At 41.0% G+C, this 14,566-nt stretch overlaps 1 protein-coding gene across 5 annotated transcripts in view; it reads right to left on the reverse strand.

Moving 5' to 3' along the window:
• Window positions 1-117: 117 nt before the first annotated feature.
• obsl1b (obscurin like cytoskeletal adaptor 1b) overlaps window positions 118-14,566 on the reverse strand; it is a 35,827-nt gene continuing 21,378 nt past the window's right edge. For 4 of the 5 annotated variants that reach the window (XM_062534137.1, XM_062534136.1, XM_062534135.1 and 1 more), the window contains 15 exons: window positions 14,259-14,534; window positions 13,891-14,166; window positions 13,423-13,698; window positions 13,026-13,295; window positions 12,496-12,762; window positions 12,110-12,379; window positions 9,989-10,255; window positions 8,334-8,600; window positions 6,542-6,654; window positions 6,240-6,393; window positions 5,586-5,747; window positions 5,373-5,477; window positions 4,815-5,081; window positions 2,135-2,404; window positions 118-1,017 (listed from right to left, as the gene is read on the reverse strand). In XM_062534137.1, the coding sequence (XP_062390121.1) occupies window positions 1,007-1,017; window positions 2,135-2,404; window positions 4,815-5,081; window positions 5,373-5,477; window positions 5,586-5,747; window positions 6,240-6,393; window positions 6,542-6,654; window positions 8,334-8,600; window positions 9,989-10,255; window positions 12,110-12,379; window positions 12,496-12,762; window positions 13,026-13,295; window positions 13,423-13,698; window positions 13,891-14,166; window positions 14,259-14,534 (3,251 nt within the window). In that variant the 3' untranslated portion in view covers window positions 118-1,006. The remainder of the gene's footprint in view (window positions 1,018-2,134; window positions 2,405-4,814; window positions 5,082-5,372; window positions 5,478-5,585; window positions 5,748-6,239; window positions 6,394-6,541; window positions 6,655-8,333; window positions 8,601-9,988; window positions 10,256-12,109; window positions 12,380-12,495; window positions 12,763-13,025; window positions 13,296-13,422; window positions 13,699-13,890; window positions 14,167-14,258; window positions 14,535-14,566) is intronic. The other variant, XM_062534134.1, reaches the window with a different exon arrangement.

The following is a 14,566-nucleotide window of genomic DNA, read 5'->3' on the forward strand; positions in this document are numbered from 1 at the left end:
TTTGCATGGAGACATTTGTAATTCAGTTTTATGGTCATTGTAACTTGTACTAAGTTTATATTTTACGTTACAATCACAACTTACAATTTTACAGAACGTAAATGATCACAACATGGCTGAAGAAAGCTTTTATTGAAAGATACTTCCAAAACAAATAAAACAGTCAGAGATGCAATAAATCCAGAACTATTTGAGGGTGCTTGAAACAAAATGATAATAAATATGGAATTCAGAAAAGACAGCTTCCAGATAGGAATAGAGCTTAATTGATTAGAACATGCTCGATACTTATTCGTGAAATGCAACTGAAAAGTCACATGATATGATAAGTAATATGTTTCAGTTATCAACCATTCTAAGTTAACCTTTCTTTTGGCCCTGTGTATGTACATAACATGCTTCAAACTAGACGGCCCCCCTTAACTTGCTTCACAATACCCTTAAGCCTGCATCCCAGAGACTATGTATTCTTTTAAAAAATCTATACAAAGGACAAAAATACAAATATACATCAATCAATGGACTTACATTAGACAAATAATTGATCATTGGATAGAACTAAAAATTGAGAATCAAATCTGAGAAGACCTGGAGAATATCATGGTATATTGTTGTGAAAGAAATATAATGAAAATAAAATACATACCAAGTTTAGTTGTTGGCAGTTATATCACAATGTTTGATTTCTTTTGATTATCCTAAACATATCAATACAAATACAAAACATAAAAAAATTAAGATTGAAATTAAACTTCAAACCTTTTGAGAATCCCCCACATGGGCTCACGGTTATTATCAGATGCGTTGTGTATGTAATGGCCTTCTCCAGATGATCTAAGCAATGCAGCAGCTCAGTTCGTGATATTCTAACAGATTCAAGTCATCACATTTGACAGAATTTTCAGTTTCAACTACAGTTTAACGAGTAAGAAAATTGAATATCCTTTCAAAATCTATATTAATGCAGATCCTCTTCAGGGACATTAGCCGGCCACAATTTCATATTTCAAAGATCACCTGAAAAATAAGATGTTACATTTTTAAATAGTATACAGATAAGTTAATGAATAAATCCTTGAGTAAAGTTGGATTTTATTGTACAAAAGGCTGTATTAGAAAAAGAATAACTGTTCAGATAAAATCCCTGTGCACTGGCTGTTTTTGATCCCAGGTGCTGGTGATGTGCAGGAATATTAGACTTATGAGGAGTGTGGCGCCTTTTGCCAGTAGCTTGCTGTAAAATGTTGTGTTCGCTCCTAATAAACTATTTTTTAATATTACACCAGTGTATGGTGATGATGTCTATTTTTAAAAAAAAATTAAATCTGTGACCAATCACAAGCAGGCACTACATTTAGCATCATTAAAACACCAACTTCCTCTCCATGTGAACTCAAATAAAAGTTTACAGCTCTTAATGATGGGATGTGATACATACATGTATGACTCACAGTATTCCATCCAAGAGTCTTATGTTACGATGAGAAGACATGGCTTCCTTAAGCACACTGACCATTAACTAGCCATTAGAGGACCAGCGTTTACATTCTCACCACATACTGTTAAAGTCGGATCAGATGATCCCATCTCAGCAGTTCTCAGCTTGGCCACTATGTCTACGGACCGTAGTCCCACAATGCGTATGTATGGTAGGTGGATGACGCAAGTGTTTGCTTACAGTGAGTCCTATCGCGTATTCTTGGCTAACCATCGGTAAGATAGTTATCCAAGCATAGCTGTTGACTGTTGGTTGAAAGGCTCTTGTCAACAGCTTTCTTCTGCAGCCCTTATCTGCTCCAGAAATGTTGAGGGCAGGCGACTACACCATGTGAGGCTTTTCAATATCCAGGGCCCAGAAACTTGATCGGCACAGCTAATCTTCCCATAACAACTCATGGGCAGGTAATGTTACACTACATTTGCAGATACATTAAGAAATTGTTTATTTATAACTTGTTTATTTGGGCTATTAAGTGTTCCCAATTTAATACGTGACTTATCCGCCTAACCAACGTTTCCTTCATTTCCCCATACAGGGGTCTGACTAGGCGTGTCTTGTGCTGTAGCCTACAAGTGAATGCTACATTGGCCTACCTGATCAGAACTCTACTCTGTGATCAATCAAAACACTTACTTTTAACCACGAGGTTGGCAGTGCTCTTGGCTTTTCCGGACGTGAATTGGACAGAACCGGTCATGTCCACCGACGTCTGCCTCAGCGTGAGTTTATGGACGGTGCCCATCTTCTCCAGCAGGACCCGAGGGCCAGGCTGCAGGCTCTCCCCGTTGAGCGTCCACACAGGGGCCTTGGTCACCGGCATGGAGACCTCGCAGTCAAAGCAGGCCTCGTCAGGGGCCACCACCTCTACATCCTGCAGCTCGCGCACCATCAGCAGAGACTGGGCTGGGCGGACATGGAGGAGAAGCGTGGAGTCGGTGAGGGCTGCAGTCTTAGTGATCACTGAGAAATAGCCACTCGGCCAATTCTCTAATATGCCACACACACTTCCTGGAAGGCTTTTCAGTCAGCACAAACATTTCTGATTTCTGACCATCACCTGTATTGTTTTAGCGAATCTGTTTACACGGACCCATTTTTCTATCCTGCCTCCATTACAAATCTGCAGGGACCAATCACACTATACCCACTGATCACTACTCTTGTGCAGTAGAAAGTACAGAGCAGACTCCCCAGACTAATGTTCAATCTTAAAAGATTGAGCTTTGTTCTGGTGATAACCAGGCTTAGAAGATGCTGATGCTCCACCAGAAATAAATGTGCTGGCTGAAACAGCCTTCCGTGGCATATAGTTCATTACAGGTTACAGTTTTTCTGAAATGCTAAAACACATTTCACAAATGTTTCCTCCATGTTCCCCAATGTCTACACACAATACCCTTTTCTAAAGCTACATAAGCACAACCACACCTTCTCACTTCAACTTTCACACCAAAAGAGCAGTTCGAAGCTTTCAAAAATGTAAACACTATACACATCATTACACACTACAGCAAAACAATTGAAAACACAATGCTCAATTTGTGAGAAGGTTCTTTGTTTCGTAACTGCCAATGCATATTTTTTAAAAAAACTTTAGAGTAATGGATCTTCTTAGATCTCTGCAGAGGATTAGGCATTTGAAGAGGTATTTTCCAAAATGCTATATCCACCATTTTACTAATGAATTTTCATAAATATATTTTTAAAATGTTGTTTTTCAAGTAATCTCAGTGAAACTGTATTGGGTTATGTTTAGTCACAGTAATTTATCTTCAATCAATAAAAACAAAACAACTGCATTTTTATTGATATTACTTGAAACACACAATTACTGTAAATACAACATGATTTGTTACAGTACAGTAATGTTTTCAAAAATGGAAAAGAGCTCTTCATTTAGAGTTGTGAGTTTCATATGAAGAGTAGGCCTACAGAAAATTCTGCAAGTACACTACTGTAACACAACTCAATGCAAAAAAAACAGAATCTATTGCACACCACAGTACTCTTGAAAACATGATCAGGGTGTGAAGTTTTTTTATTTTCTTCATTCACACCACACACTGTGTGTGGTGTGAATGAAGAAAATACAGTAAAATAACTTCACACTTTTCACACACACACACACACACACACACACACACACACACACACACACACACACACACACACACACACGACAGTCACTGTGCGCATTAGCAACACGTGTCTTCAATTTTGAGTCGTTGTGTGCAATAAATGACGCCAGGTGTGTTCATTGTGTTCAGTTATTGCTGACTGTGGCAAGCATCACATGAGCTTTCATTTGAGAATATGTTTTGCAACATGTGTTTTAGCAAGGAAAAATGTGCTTAGATTTATGAGAACGGAGAATTGTGTTTTGTGAATAGTGTCTTCATGTGAAATGTGTTTATGGTATTGAAAAAGTTATGGCTTGATTTAGTAAATGTGTTTAGACAACTGGTCATTTGGTTTAGAGGATTGGCTTTTGTGTTTTAGCATTTGAGAAAAACTGTAACATCTAGAGTTATCTAGAGTCATTGAAAGAATTGTCACTAGAGGGCAGTGTAATAGCTGTGAATCAGCCATGGCCATAGACCTCTGAAGTTCGCCTACAAAAAATCTTACAATTTTTCCTATGGGAAAATAACATGGGATTTTGAATTATTGCACCTGTTAAACTCTTGCGGGGACTAACAAGTCTGAAATGCAGATGTTTTGCTCAACACACTTTTGCCCTCTGCCTTCAAGTGGGTACTGTGGTCTGCAGTACGTTAAGACAGCAAACTTTGATTTTGACTTCGATCAACACATTTTTCTACCCCAGAGCTAACTTGCAATGCAACTTGCCATAGGTAGTTAGCTCCAATCAACACCCGGATCTCCTTCTATGGGCATAGTTTAGGCTCTTTTTTTGTAGGCGAACTTCAGAGGTCTATTAGTGGCAGAAACGAGTACTCCATGTTTCTGTAAGAGACCATCGTTTACCCATCTGGATGAACTAATTAGCACTATTACTAAACTGTGAAATGGCAGCAAATAGACATAAAAAAATATGTAGGTTACATAACATTGAAATACACATAAAACATTTACAGTAATTTCCTGTGTATTAGCCACATTGCGTATAAGCTGCAGGGCAGTGTTTTATGCCAGTTAAAAGAAACAAAACCATATTAACAACATATGAACTGCCCCCGTGTATTAACCTCATAGCTGAAGGAATCTTGCAAAATCAATGTATAAGCCGCGGCTAATAGTCGGGAAATTACGGTACAATCATGCAGCACTTAAAATAACCTAATTCATTTACCTTCTACTGTCAGTTTGGCGGAGCAAGAATAATCTCCAACCTGGACACTGTAGGTACCCTCGTCCTCTAGTGCCACCTGCTGGATCACAAGCTTCCGGTAGCAGCCCTCACTGCAGATCTCAAAGCGCTCGGACGGCAGGACCACATTGCTGCCTTTGTACCAGCGGATACTGCACCGTGGATTGGACACAGAGCAGTCCAGAAGGACGCGGCTCTTTTCTAGAGCAGTTTTGTCCTGAAGTGGTTGAACTATATTTACTGGGAGTTCTGTTGGAAACAAGTTAAATGACACAAAAGTAAACCAAAGTAGAACAAACAAATATAGCAGCGCATAAACAAAAACAACACTTTAAGTTTTATCCACTTGTCTTCATAAAGATCAATAATTTGTGCGGGAGACAAACTCTCCAAGTTCCCCTGTCTTGTTTAATTTGGGATGTTTGAGAGGCGACTTGTGGGTTCAAGTTTTAGCAGCTCTGCTAAAAGGCTATGGTCTAAGTTTAAAGAATGCTGTTGGGTAAGAGCTTCTCAGAAATACTATAAAGAGATTTATGTTACCCTCTACTTCCAGGCAAGCTGTAGACTCAATATTTTTGGCAACAAATTTGATTTCCCCCGAGTCCTCTCCCTTGATGTTGCAGATCAGGAGGAAGTGTTTGGTTCCTGTGCATAACATAAGACATAAACAGTTAGACTTGGCACTACATCATCTAAAGTGTATGCTTTACATTGACACTGCACGGTATGTGGAAAATAAGCACACATGACGACCTTCCTGTCGGATCCTGATGGTGCTGGTGGGTTTGATCTTCTCGCCATTCTTGAACCATTCTCCTGGGATGTTGTCCAGAGACAGCTCACACATGAACACGGCGTTCTCGTCCTCCTGGATCTCCAGATCCTCCAGGCCCTGGATGACCTCCAGCTCAGGTTCTGTTCAAACAAAAACAAGAGAATGAAAACAAATGACGAAAAACACTAGATTTATGTGATAATTATAGAATATAAAAGTACATTTGAGTAAACACATATTGATATTATAATATCTATCTATCTATCTATCTATGTATCTATCTATGTATCTATAAGAACTGAATGATAATCAAACAGCCTTAAGATTATTTTTTAAAATGTTGAACTTTGAATATTAAATCATACATGATTTGAAATCTCAACTCATTTTAAGAAACTTTTATCACTGACCTGCACATTTTTTCAATACTTTCTATTACCAGCAGATGGCGGTATTGTACCATTCATCCCAAAGCTCTATGCCTTCATCTACATTACGGCTGATTCATGCTCACAACCACCCCTCCGGGTTGATGTCAACATTAGAAAAACTGAAATACTGTACCTGTACATGGTGGAGCAGTGTGGGCATATGGCAATGTGCATAATGTGATATATTAAAAATATTAGTACCATATACTTCCAAGGAGCAGCTAGTACTGGTGTCTCCAACGTCGCACATGTAAACACCCGAATCGGCTATCTCACAGCGTAAGATCTGAAGGAAACGCTTCCGCCCCATGGCATAAATTCGATGATTCTTGCCAGGCTTCAGTTCCACACCATCCTGCATTTGAGAGGAAACACACATCAGTTAGCCAAGTTAGATTTTTTTTTGGTACATCAGTGTATCTGTAAGACACAATTAACAGTACTGTTATAATGAGTAAGCAGCAGTAAATGCCCATAGAAAGAAAAATACAAATTTGTTTTACCTTTGTCCACTTAACCTCTACATTATGTCTCGATAGTTCACACTCCATGGTAACCGCTGAGGCCTCTGGGAATCTTACATCTTCAAGCTTCTTCAGAAGAGTCACTGGAGTTTCTGAAATACACATCCGAAAACACACACACACACACACACACACACACACACACACACACACACACACACACACACACACACACACACAAACAAGTATGGAACACTGCATTGCTAAATATGAAATCATAACAGCACCCGAGACCTTTGTGTATAGGCTATAGCTTGTGATATCTTGGTGACATGTTGTTATGTATGTGTTATGGAGTAGATTAATATCATTAAGGCCTGGCCACTGAATGTGAAGCCTATATCTACAGCGACGTCTCGTCTCCTGTGTCCACCCCCCCATGAGTCCTTTGGAGCCGCTCCATCGTGACCGAATCTGCTCCATCACACTCTCTGCTAGAGCTCCTTGTATAGCAATCGCATAGTAATGATAGTATTTATACTATTGTCATCCATACTGACAGGTCCCTGACTCTGAGGGATAAGTGCTACTGAGTGACTTTACATAGCGGAGATTACCTTACACACTGGACTTATGCTTGTGAATACCTCAAAAGTTTCGGTAGCCTTAATCTGATCATGTGATGTCGAGGGGCTTTTTTTACATTGGTAACCTGAGGCATGGCGAGAGTGGTAGTTCGGCCGACGCTTCACCACCATGCCATTGTCCTGCCATCAGCGGCTGAAATCCAAGCCCTTTTCAGGGCTTACGTTATGGCTCTGCTCTCCTTTACCCCCCCTTGCCATAGCTGGCATGGGAATGTTATTTCCAATGTGTATCTTTTCAGTTGCTCCATGGGTGGGGGGCTCATGTAACTCTGGGGTGAGCGAGGGACTGAAACCCGCCTCAGCACTGATGTTTACATTGACTGCTGTTTTTGTTGCCGTACACCAGTGAGACAGTTGGCAGTAGATCATACTAACAGCTACTGTATGCGTTGCAGTCTCTTTTGGTTCTTTCCTTCACGTTCATCACAAATGTCTATGTTTCCTTTACAGACCTAGTTGAACACATCACCATTGCCCATGCTATGCCTTTCACTACAGGGCCATAGCATAGGGGCTGGCCAGGGCAGGGACAGTTTGTCTCCTTTTTTAATGACACAAAATTGGTGCTGACTTTTATGTGTAGGCCTATTCCTGCTTGGTTCAATTTCTAATAGTTATACATAATGCCATCATACTGAGGATAGTTGGAAATATTGTGACTATTTGTGCCCTCCCAGTTTCAAAAGGCTTGCTATGGTCCTGTGCTTCACTGTGTATCTATATTGACTATTTCAATAAATAAGTGCATGTTTATACCATATTCTTTTATACGTTTTGCACTAATCTAACCCCAGGTTTGTAATGATTGCTTGAAAACATTTACTAGGATGTTGCTTTCCTATATAACCTATGAAGATTGTTGTCAGCAAAGTTCCCCTCTTTATGGGTGCCCATGGTGACATTTACTCATAATTTGTTGACAAGTAAGTTATTAATAGATTACCAGTTATTAATAGCTTAACATAGCTACATAGCTTCTACTTCACCATATGTCCATATGTCTCTGCTGGAAAAGTTACAAGAGCACTTGTAGGTGCTGATGTGGCTCATAACACGGCCCACTGACTGATAATTCAACTTTTGCTCTATGAAGGACATGAGTCACTTTTCCATAATGGTTACAGTATGTGTGTGTGTGTGTTTGTGTGTGTGTGTGTGTGTGTGTGTGTGTGTGTGTGTGTTACCTTTCACAGTTAGTCTCGCTGAAGATCTAGCATTCTCCGCGGAGAGCGAGTAGGTGCCCGTGTCCTCCAGGGTGAGGCTGGAGATGGTGAGACCGTGCACACGGCCTTTGCTGCTCATGCGCCACCGGGTGCCGGGCTTCAGGCGGATTCCATCCTTCTGCCACACGGCCTCGACGTTGTTGTGGGACAGCTCCACCTCAAATGAGGCTGTCTCACGCTCAAAAGTCTGAACTTCATTCAGACCTTTGCGAATTTTTATTTTTCTCGCTGGGGAGAGGGTATGAATAAAATGATTGGTCATGATATAAATTCATCTTTGAAAGCATTAGTGCTGCCACTAACGACTAATTTTCTAACGATTAATCTTTCGACTAATTTTTTGATTAGTCGACTAATCTAAACGACTATTTTTTTTTTTTTTTAAAAACAAGTTTTTGTTATTTTGTTGTGTCCATTTTATTTTTACCTCAACTGAAGGGCCAAAACATGACATAGAGCCATAGATATAGATATGCTCATATCAATATCAGCCTACTTTTGTAGAGTTAATAACAGAATTAATAACATTACAGCCGTTAGAGACGGGAGACCAAAAATAAATAGGGGGTCAATAGCAAAACGATTAGTCGACTAAAAAAATTGGCATCGACTAATTTTCATAATCGATTAGTTCGATTATGTCGATTAATCGCGGCAGCACTAGAAAGCATAAGCATTTTCATAGAATGAAGGGCAGACACCATTAGGAGGCCTGGGTATTACTGTCAAACACGAAGCCCTAATACATTTAAGTCAGCCATTATTGATGCGAAGAGAAAACAATGTTATTTTTTCCGACATTTCAAACCAGACAGGCATTCCCTATAGAAAAGAGTGGTTTATTTTGGAGAGTTGGTGACACCACCAGAGATTCTCAAGGCCAGTGCATAAATTTAGCTGCAATGAAAAGAGATCCAAATTCACCAGAGGTGCCAACAGCCGTCAAAGCACAGACTTTCCTTCAACTGACTGCTTTATCCAAACAGAAACTTAACAACAATATAGTAAACACCTTCAAAACACTGAATGCAATATGTTATGCACGTGTACAACTGATGTTATCTTATGTATTTTAGACTTTAGAACATTACATGTGTAGGCTATGTGTAAATTCAAGTTAAAGTGAAGACTTCACTCCATTAGATACCATCAGCAAATAGACCATGACCTAACTTCTGAAATGGAGAAAAAAACTACTTTGAATACTCATCTGATAATATCTACATTTTCACAGCCATGCAAAGGGGATTAAGAGGTTACCCAACAAGGACCCCATCCTAGCTGCAAGCTGGTTCTCATTTGACTTGCTTAATTGAATTATCCCTGCCTCTGATGTTATGTCAATTTAGAATTCTGCTTCCTGAGAATCAGTAGGTCGACTATCAGTCACCTGTTGGTGGTCGTCACAGTTGGAAAAGAAGTGTCGCAGAGGGAGCGAGCGCTTGCTCATATTACTCTGACTCAGATAATCAAATTTGTTTAGGAAAAAAAAACAAAAAAACAAATGGCAGTAACAACGGGTCAAGTCGCGGCAGCGGCATCGCCGGACACCGGCAACCGGTAAACAAACAACAACAGCACATAGTGATAAGGCAGCTTGGCACGGGCGTACTCACGTTCCACGCTGAGGTTTGCCTGTGTGCGGTCGTGGAGCGTTTCACAGCTGTAAGTGCCGCGGTCAGAGAGGACGAGCTTGTGGATGACCAGGCTACGCTTCCTGTCGGTCTGTTTCAGGGTGAACTTGGGCCCTGATTGTATAACTATCCCATGTCTCATCCACTGCACCTCACCAGATTCCAGACTGACCTCCACCTCCAACGTGGCCTCCCCGAACTCCTCAGAGATGACATCCTCCATATTCTTGGTAAACACCACCTGTGCCTCTGAAAACATGCAGCACATAATATGTATATGTATATGCACCATGGACAGTTAGGCATTATTACTCTACAACTAGTAGGCCTAAGCCTAATGGCTAACAACCGGCAGACTTGCCTTACAAACATCAGTGAGAGACTAACACAGCTGCACTGATAACAGTTAGCTTGCTGTGATGTAGCCTACACGTTTATGGCAGTAATTATCGTGTACATTAATATACATTAAAATGAAATGACATTATGGAGGACAAAACCATTAACCATGGAAATGCATTGTAGTACTTGATGTGCTCTCACAGGCGGGCCATTTCAGTGGTTTGTGTGTTACATAGTAGTAGTAGGCCTACCACTTGTGTCTGTCAGTTAACAGAGGAATCCTAACTGGAGAAGCTGCTAAGCACAAGCCATCACAGGCACCTTTTCAACAATTCTGGCATGTCTGAGAGGGTCATTATTTATCTCAAATATGTTGACGTGGCATTAAAGAGCTACTCGGGCCTGCAAAGGACATAATGCGATGGCCTTTGCTTTCACCACAATATCAAGGGGAACAGGCCAGTTGGGTGGGGACATTCAGCACATACTTTTAACAGTAAAGCTTACTGCTAACCCAAACACGTAGGTCTGCAGTCGTTATGCACACACGACGCAATTATAGTCGTATTTAACTTCAAAACCAGTTTTTTTGTTTGTTTGTTTTAACTAAACGCCGAAGTCAGTAAAAGTATGTAAAAGTTAGTAGGATCATGGGAACAATGACATGAGATGATAAACAGGCCTAAAATTGTGTATTGTTCAGTAGCATCATTTTTTTGCCCGAAGAAAGGGAATTAGGCCAACATGGCTTATACTTTTATTTCGGTTGCTAACCCAGACATACTAGGCCAGCAGAGAGGACCTTGGTCAATGACATTTCTGATCGAATGACTTGGAGTTTCCTGGCCATTCACATCGGCTACAGTAGCTACCAAGTAAGCCAGCAACAACATGCAACATGCAATCAGGGTGAAAGGCAGACACTGCACACAGCATTAGTGGCAACAAAAACATTGTCTTGTATACCAATTATGCTTTCGGCCTATTAATAACACGATTAGTTGCACAGTAGTGACTACTAGTAATAGCTGTTACTATAACTAAACATTTAACCTTTGCCCTGTAATCTTTGGACAAAGGTGCTTGCTTAACACCTAAACAATAACATGCTGTAATAAAAAAGTAATGCATTTTCTGAATTTGTGGAGTCACTCAACGATTGTTTTGATTTTCATCTATGATATTAACAAAATTAGTAAAGGTTTTAAGAAAAAAAAAAAAAGCTGTATCGCGCACCTTTCATCACAAGAGACGTTACCGTTGCAACAGTGCCAGTTCAGAGGTCATAGACATTCGTTCTTGTTAGATGATTTATTTTTTTTCCGGGCATCTCTTGCACATTATGTTCATAAAAATATATCAACAGTGTATTATTATTTGCAAATTAACACAGAAACACTGGCAACAGTTTTAAGTATTTTTTTTCCTTGGTCATTCATTTTTGGAAGGGGAGCTTGGCGTTTGGGTGGATTTTGTTGGGGGGGCACACGTTGCTCATTGGAAGGGGGGCACTGCCCCCCCAATGCCCCCCCTTGGCGATGGGCCTGAAGGGGAACAGTATCACCAGATAAGTCCCTTACAGTTTGCAAAATATTATGTCAGCATTTAAACACAAGCTTCACCTTACTGTAGGACTTTTGTGAGCACACAAGGTTTCTATTGCATTAGTCTTAGATGCCAAAATATGTCAGGATCATGTTGCACTAAATGCATCAGGCAAAGAATGCATAGACAGTGAGAGTGGCTTTGACCGAATCTCACCTTGCACTCGAAGACTGGCCTTGGACACCACACCTTCGGCTTCAGCGGTTATCCTGGAGGTGTCTCCGACCTGGCAATTGTGAATGTGAAGAGTGTGGGACAGGCCACTGCTAGACATGGTGAACTTCTCGTCTGCGACGATGGGATTGCCATTCATGCACCACTCCAGTTTAGCGTCCTCAGGCGACAGGACACATTTGAATGTGGCATCCTCTCCCTCCATGACAGTAATGTTGTGCAGCTCAGCAATAAACTCAACAACGCGAGGCTCTGTGGATTGAACCAAAATAGAAAATGAAATGCTAATCAGCAATGCTAACATATTCAAACAAAAATGGACAACAACCCATCAAAACATGACTGTTTTCTGACATCTGTTCAATTACTTTGCACTTCAACAGTCGCACATGTCCTCTCATCTCTGGATTCACAGCTGTAAACTCCAGCGTCCTCCAGTGTGACATTGTGTATGGTGAGGCTCCTCTCACAGCCATTGGCTCTGATTGTGAAGTGGTGGCTGGGGGTAATCTCCTGATTGTCCTTGAGCCACTGGACATCTCCTCTCGGCTTGTAGAGCTCACATCGCAAAACGAGGTCACTATCCTTGAGGCCGATTGCGTTTTCCAGAGGCTTGGAAAATTTCACCTTCAGTTCTGATTTCAAAACAGTTCCACAGTTCAGTGTTACTTTAGAACAATAGAATGTCAAGAAGCAGCTAATCAGGCTATGTGAAAAAAAACACCACATGGTCAAATACAAAAAAATCCATAATTACTTAATCTGGTGAAATTTCACCAACTTAAGATTCTGATACCATCTTAGCAACATATTGCATGTTGCTAGGATGACATCAGAATCTTAATTTGGTGAAGTTTTCCAGATCTCACCATATATGTTATTAATGTTCTAAACCTACCTTTGACAACCACAGTGAAGTCCATCTCATCGGTGCTTACATCACACACAAATCTACCACAGTCTGACCTCTTCACCGGGTCAATGACTAGGTAATGGTTTTTCCCCTCAGTGCTTGTTTTGAAACGGCTACCTATGATGGGCTCCTGGTCTTTCAACCAACGGACTTTGGCTCTGTCCTTGTTGACCTTGGCGCACAGCGTCACCTTGTCATTCTCAGTGGTGACAAGCTTGTTCTCTTCCTCTTTATTGAGAAATTTTGTCGGTGGTTCTAAAAGACAGCAGTGGAGAACAAATTACGATCGCTAAAATATAAACACATTACTGTAGTGGTGAGCCAGAAATGTGTACACTGTATCCTCTTCATTCAGTATTTTATTAAATCACCGTTTCATTACCTTGGACTCTCACCAAGATTATCATTTTGTCATCCGCGGCATCGCACATGTATTCCCCCGCATCTGAGAGTTCAAGGCACGTAAGGACAAGCTTCCTCACTGTCTCTCGACTTTCTATGTGTGTTCGCGAGTCTGGGTTCAATAACCTTCCATTGCAGTACCATTCAACCGGCGCATTAGACCGAGACACCTCACACTCCAATATCAGGTCATCTCCTGCTACCAGGCTATGATGTTCAGGGTGCTCTGAATTTCCTAGAATGGTCACTGGTGCCTCTGGACAATGAAACAACAGTCTGATTTTTGTCTTAACCCCACGGACAGAAAGACACTGATGTCGTAAGTGAGTGAATCCCTAACTGTCTACTTCATGAGGCCCTTTCAGGCTAAGAATGATGGAGTTAATACATTTCACAAAGCCAATGAATGTCTGAATTAAGTTAAGATTGCACAAAATGACTGGCTTACCTTCAACTGTAACAGAAAATTTAACTTTGTCCTCTTTTGCATCACAGATGTATTCTCCAGCATCGGCGATCTCTGCGTTCAAGATGATCAGGGTTCGAAACGCTCCCTCGGACTCACATGACAGGCGCTCGCTGTCCACAACCCGCTCATTGTCCTTGTACCAGTCGACAGTTCCGTCAGAGCGAGACAACTCACACTTCAACACAATGTCATCAGGTGCGACTATGTGCCTTTTTGTGACTATCTCGTCTTTTCTCAGGATTTGAATAGGTGGAACTGGAACCATCAGCGAAACAACAAGAAAAGGATTAGTATAATTGCCTGATGCTGATCTGGACATTAGAAAGTAGTATTTTTGGAAATGTTACCTGTGACACTGACGTGGAAGTCCATGACGTCGTCCTTTGCATCGCACACGTATTGGCCAGCATCCTCCAGGGTGGCAGACAGGATGGATAACTGACGAATCAGACCATCTTCAAAGATGGTGACCTTAGTGCTTTCTTCAATTTCCTCACCATTCTTCTTCCAGGTCACCTCAGCATTTGCTCTTGATACCTCACAGTCAAGCAGAATCGGGTCACCCACAAAGACGTCCACTCCACAAGCCATTTTTCTTGGACGGATAAACCTCACTGGGGGTTCTGTGTGAGGAAGAACACGCAAAAATTCTTAA

This window comes from Sardina pilchardus, chromosome 4 (genome assembly GCF_963854185.1).
Source record: "Sardina pilchardus chromosome 4, fSarPil1.1, whole genome shotgun sequence".
NCBI lineage: Eukaryota > Metazoa > Chordata > Actinopteri > Clupeiformes > Clupeidae > Sardina > Sardina pilchardus.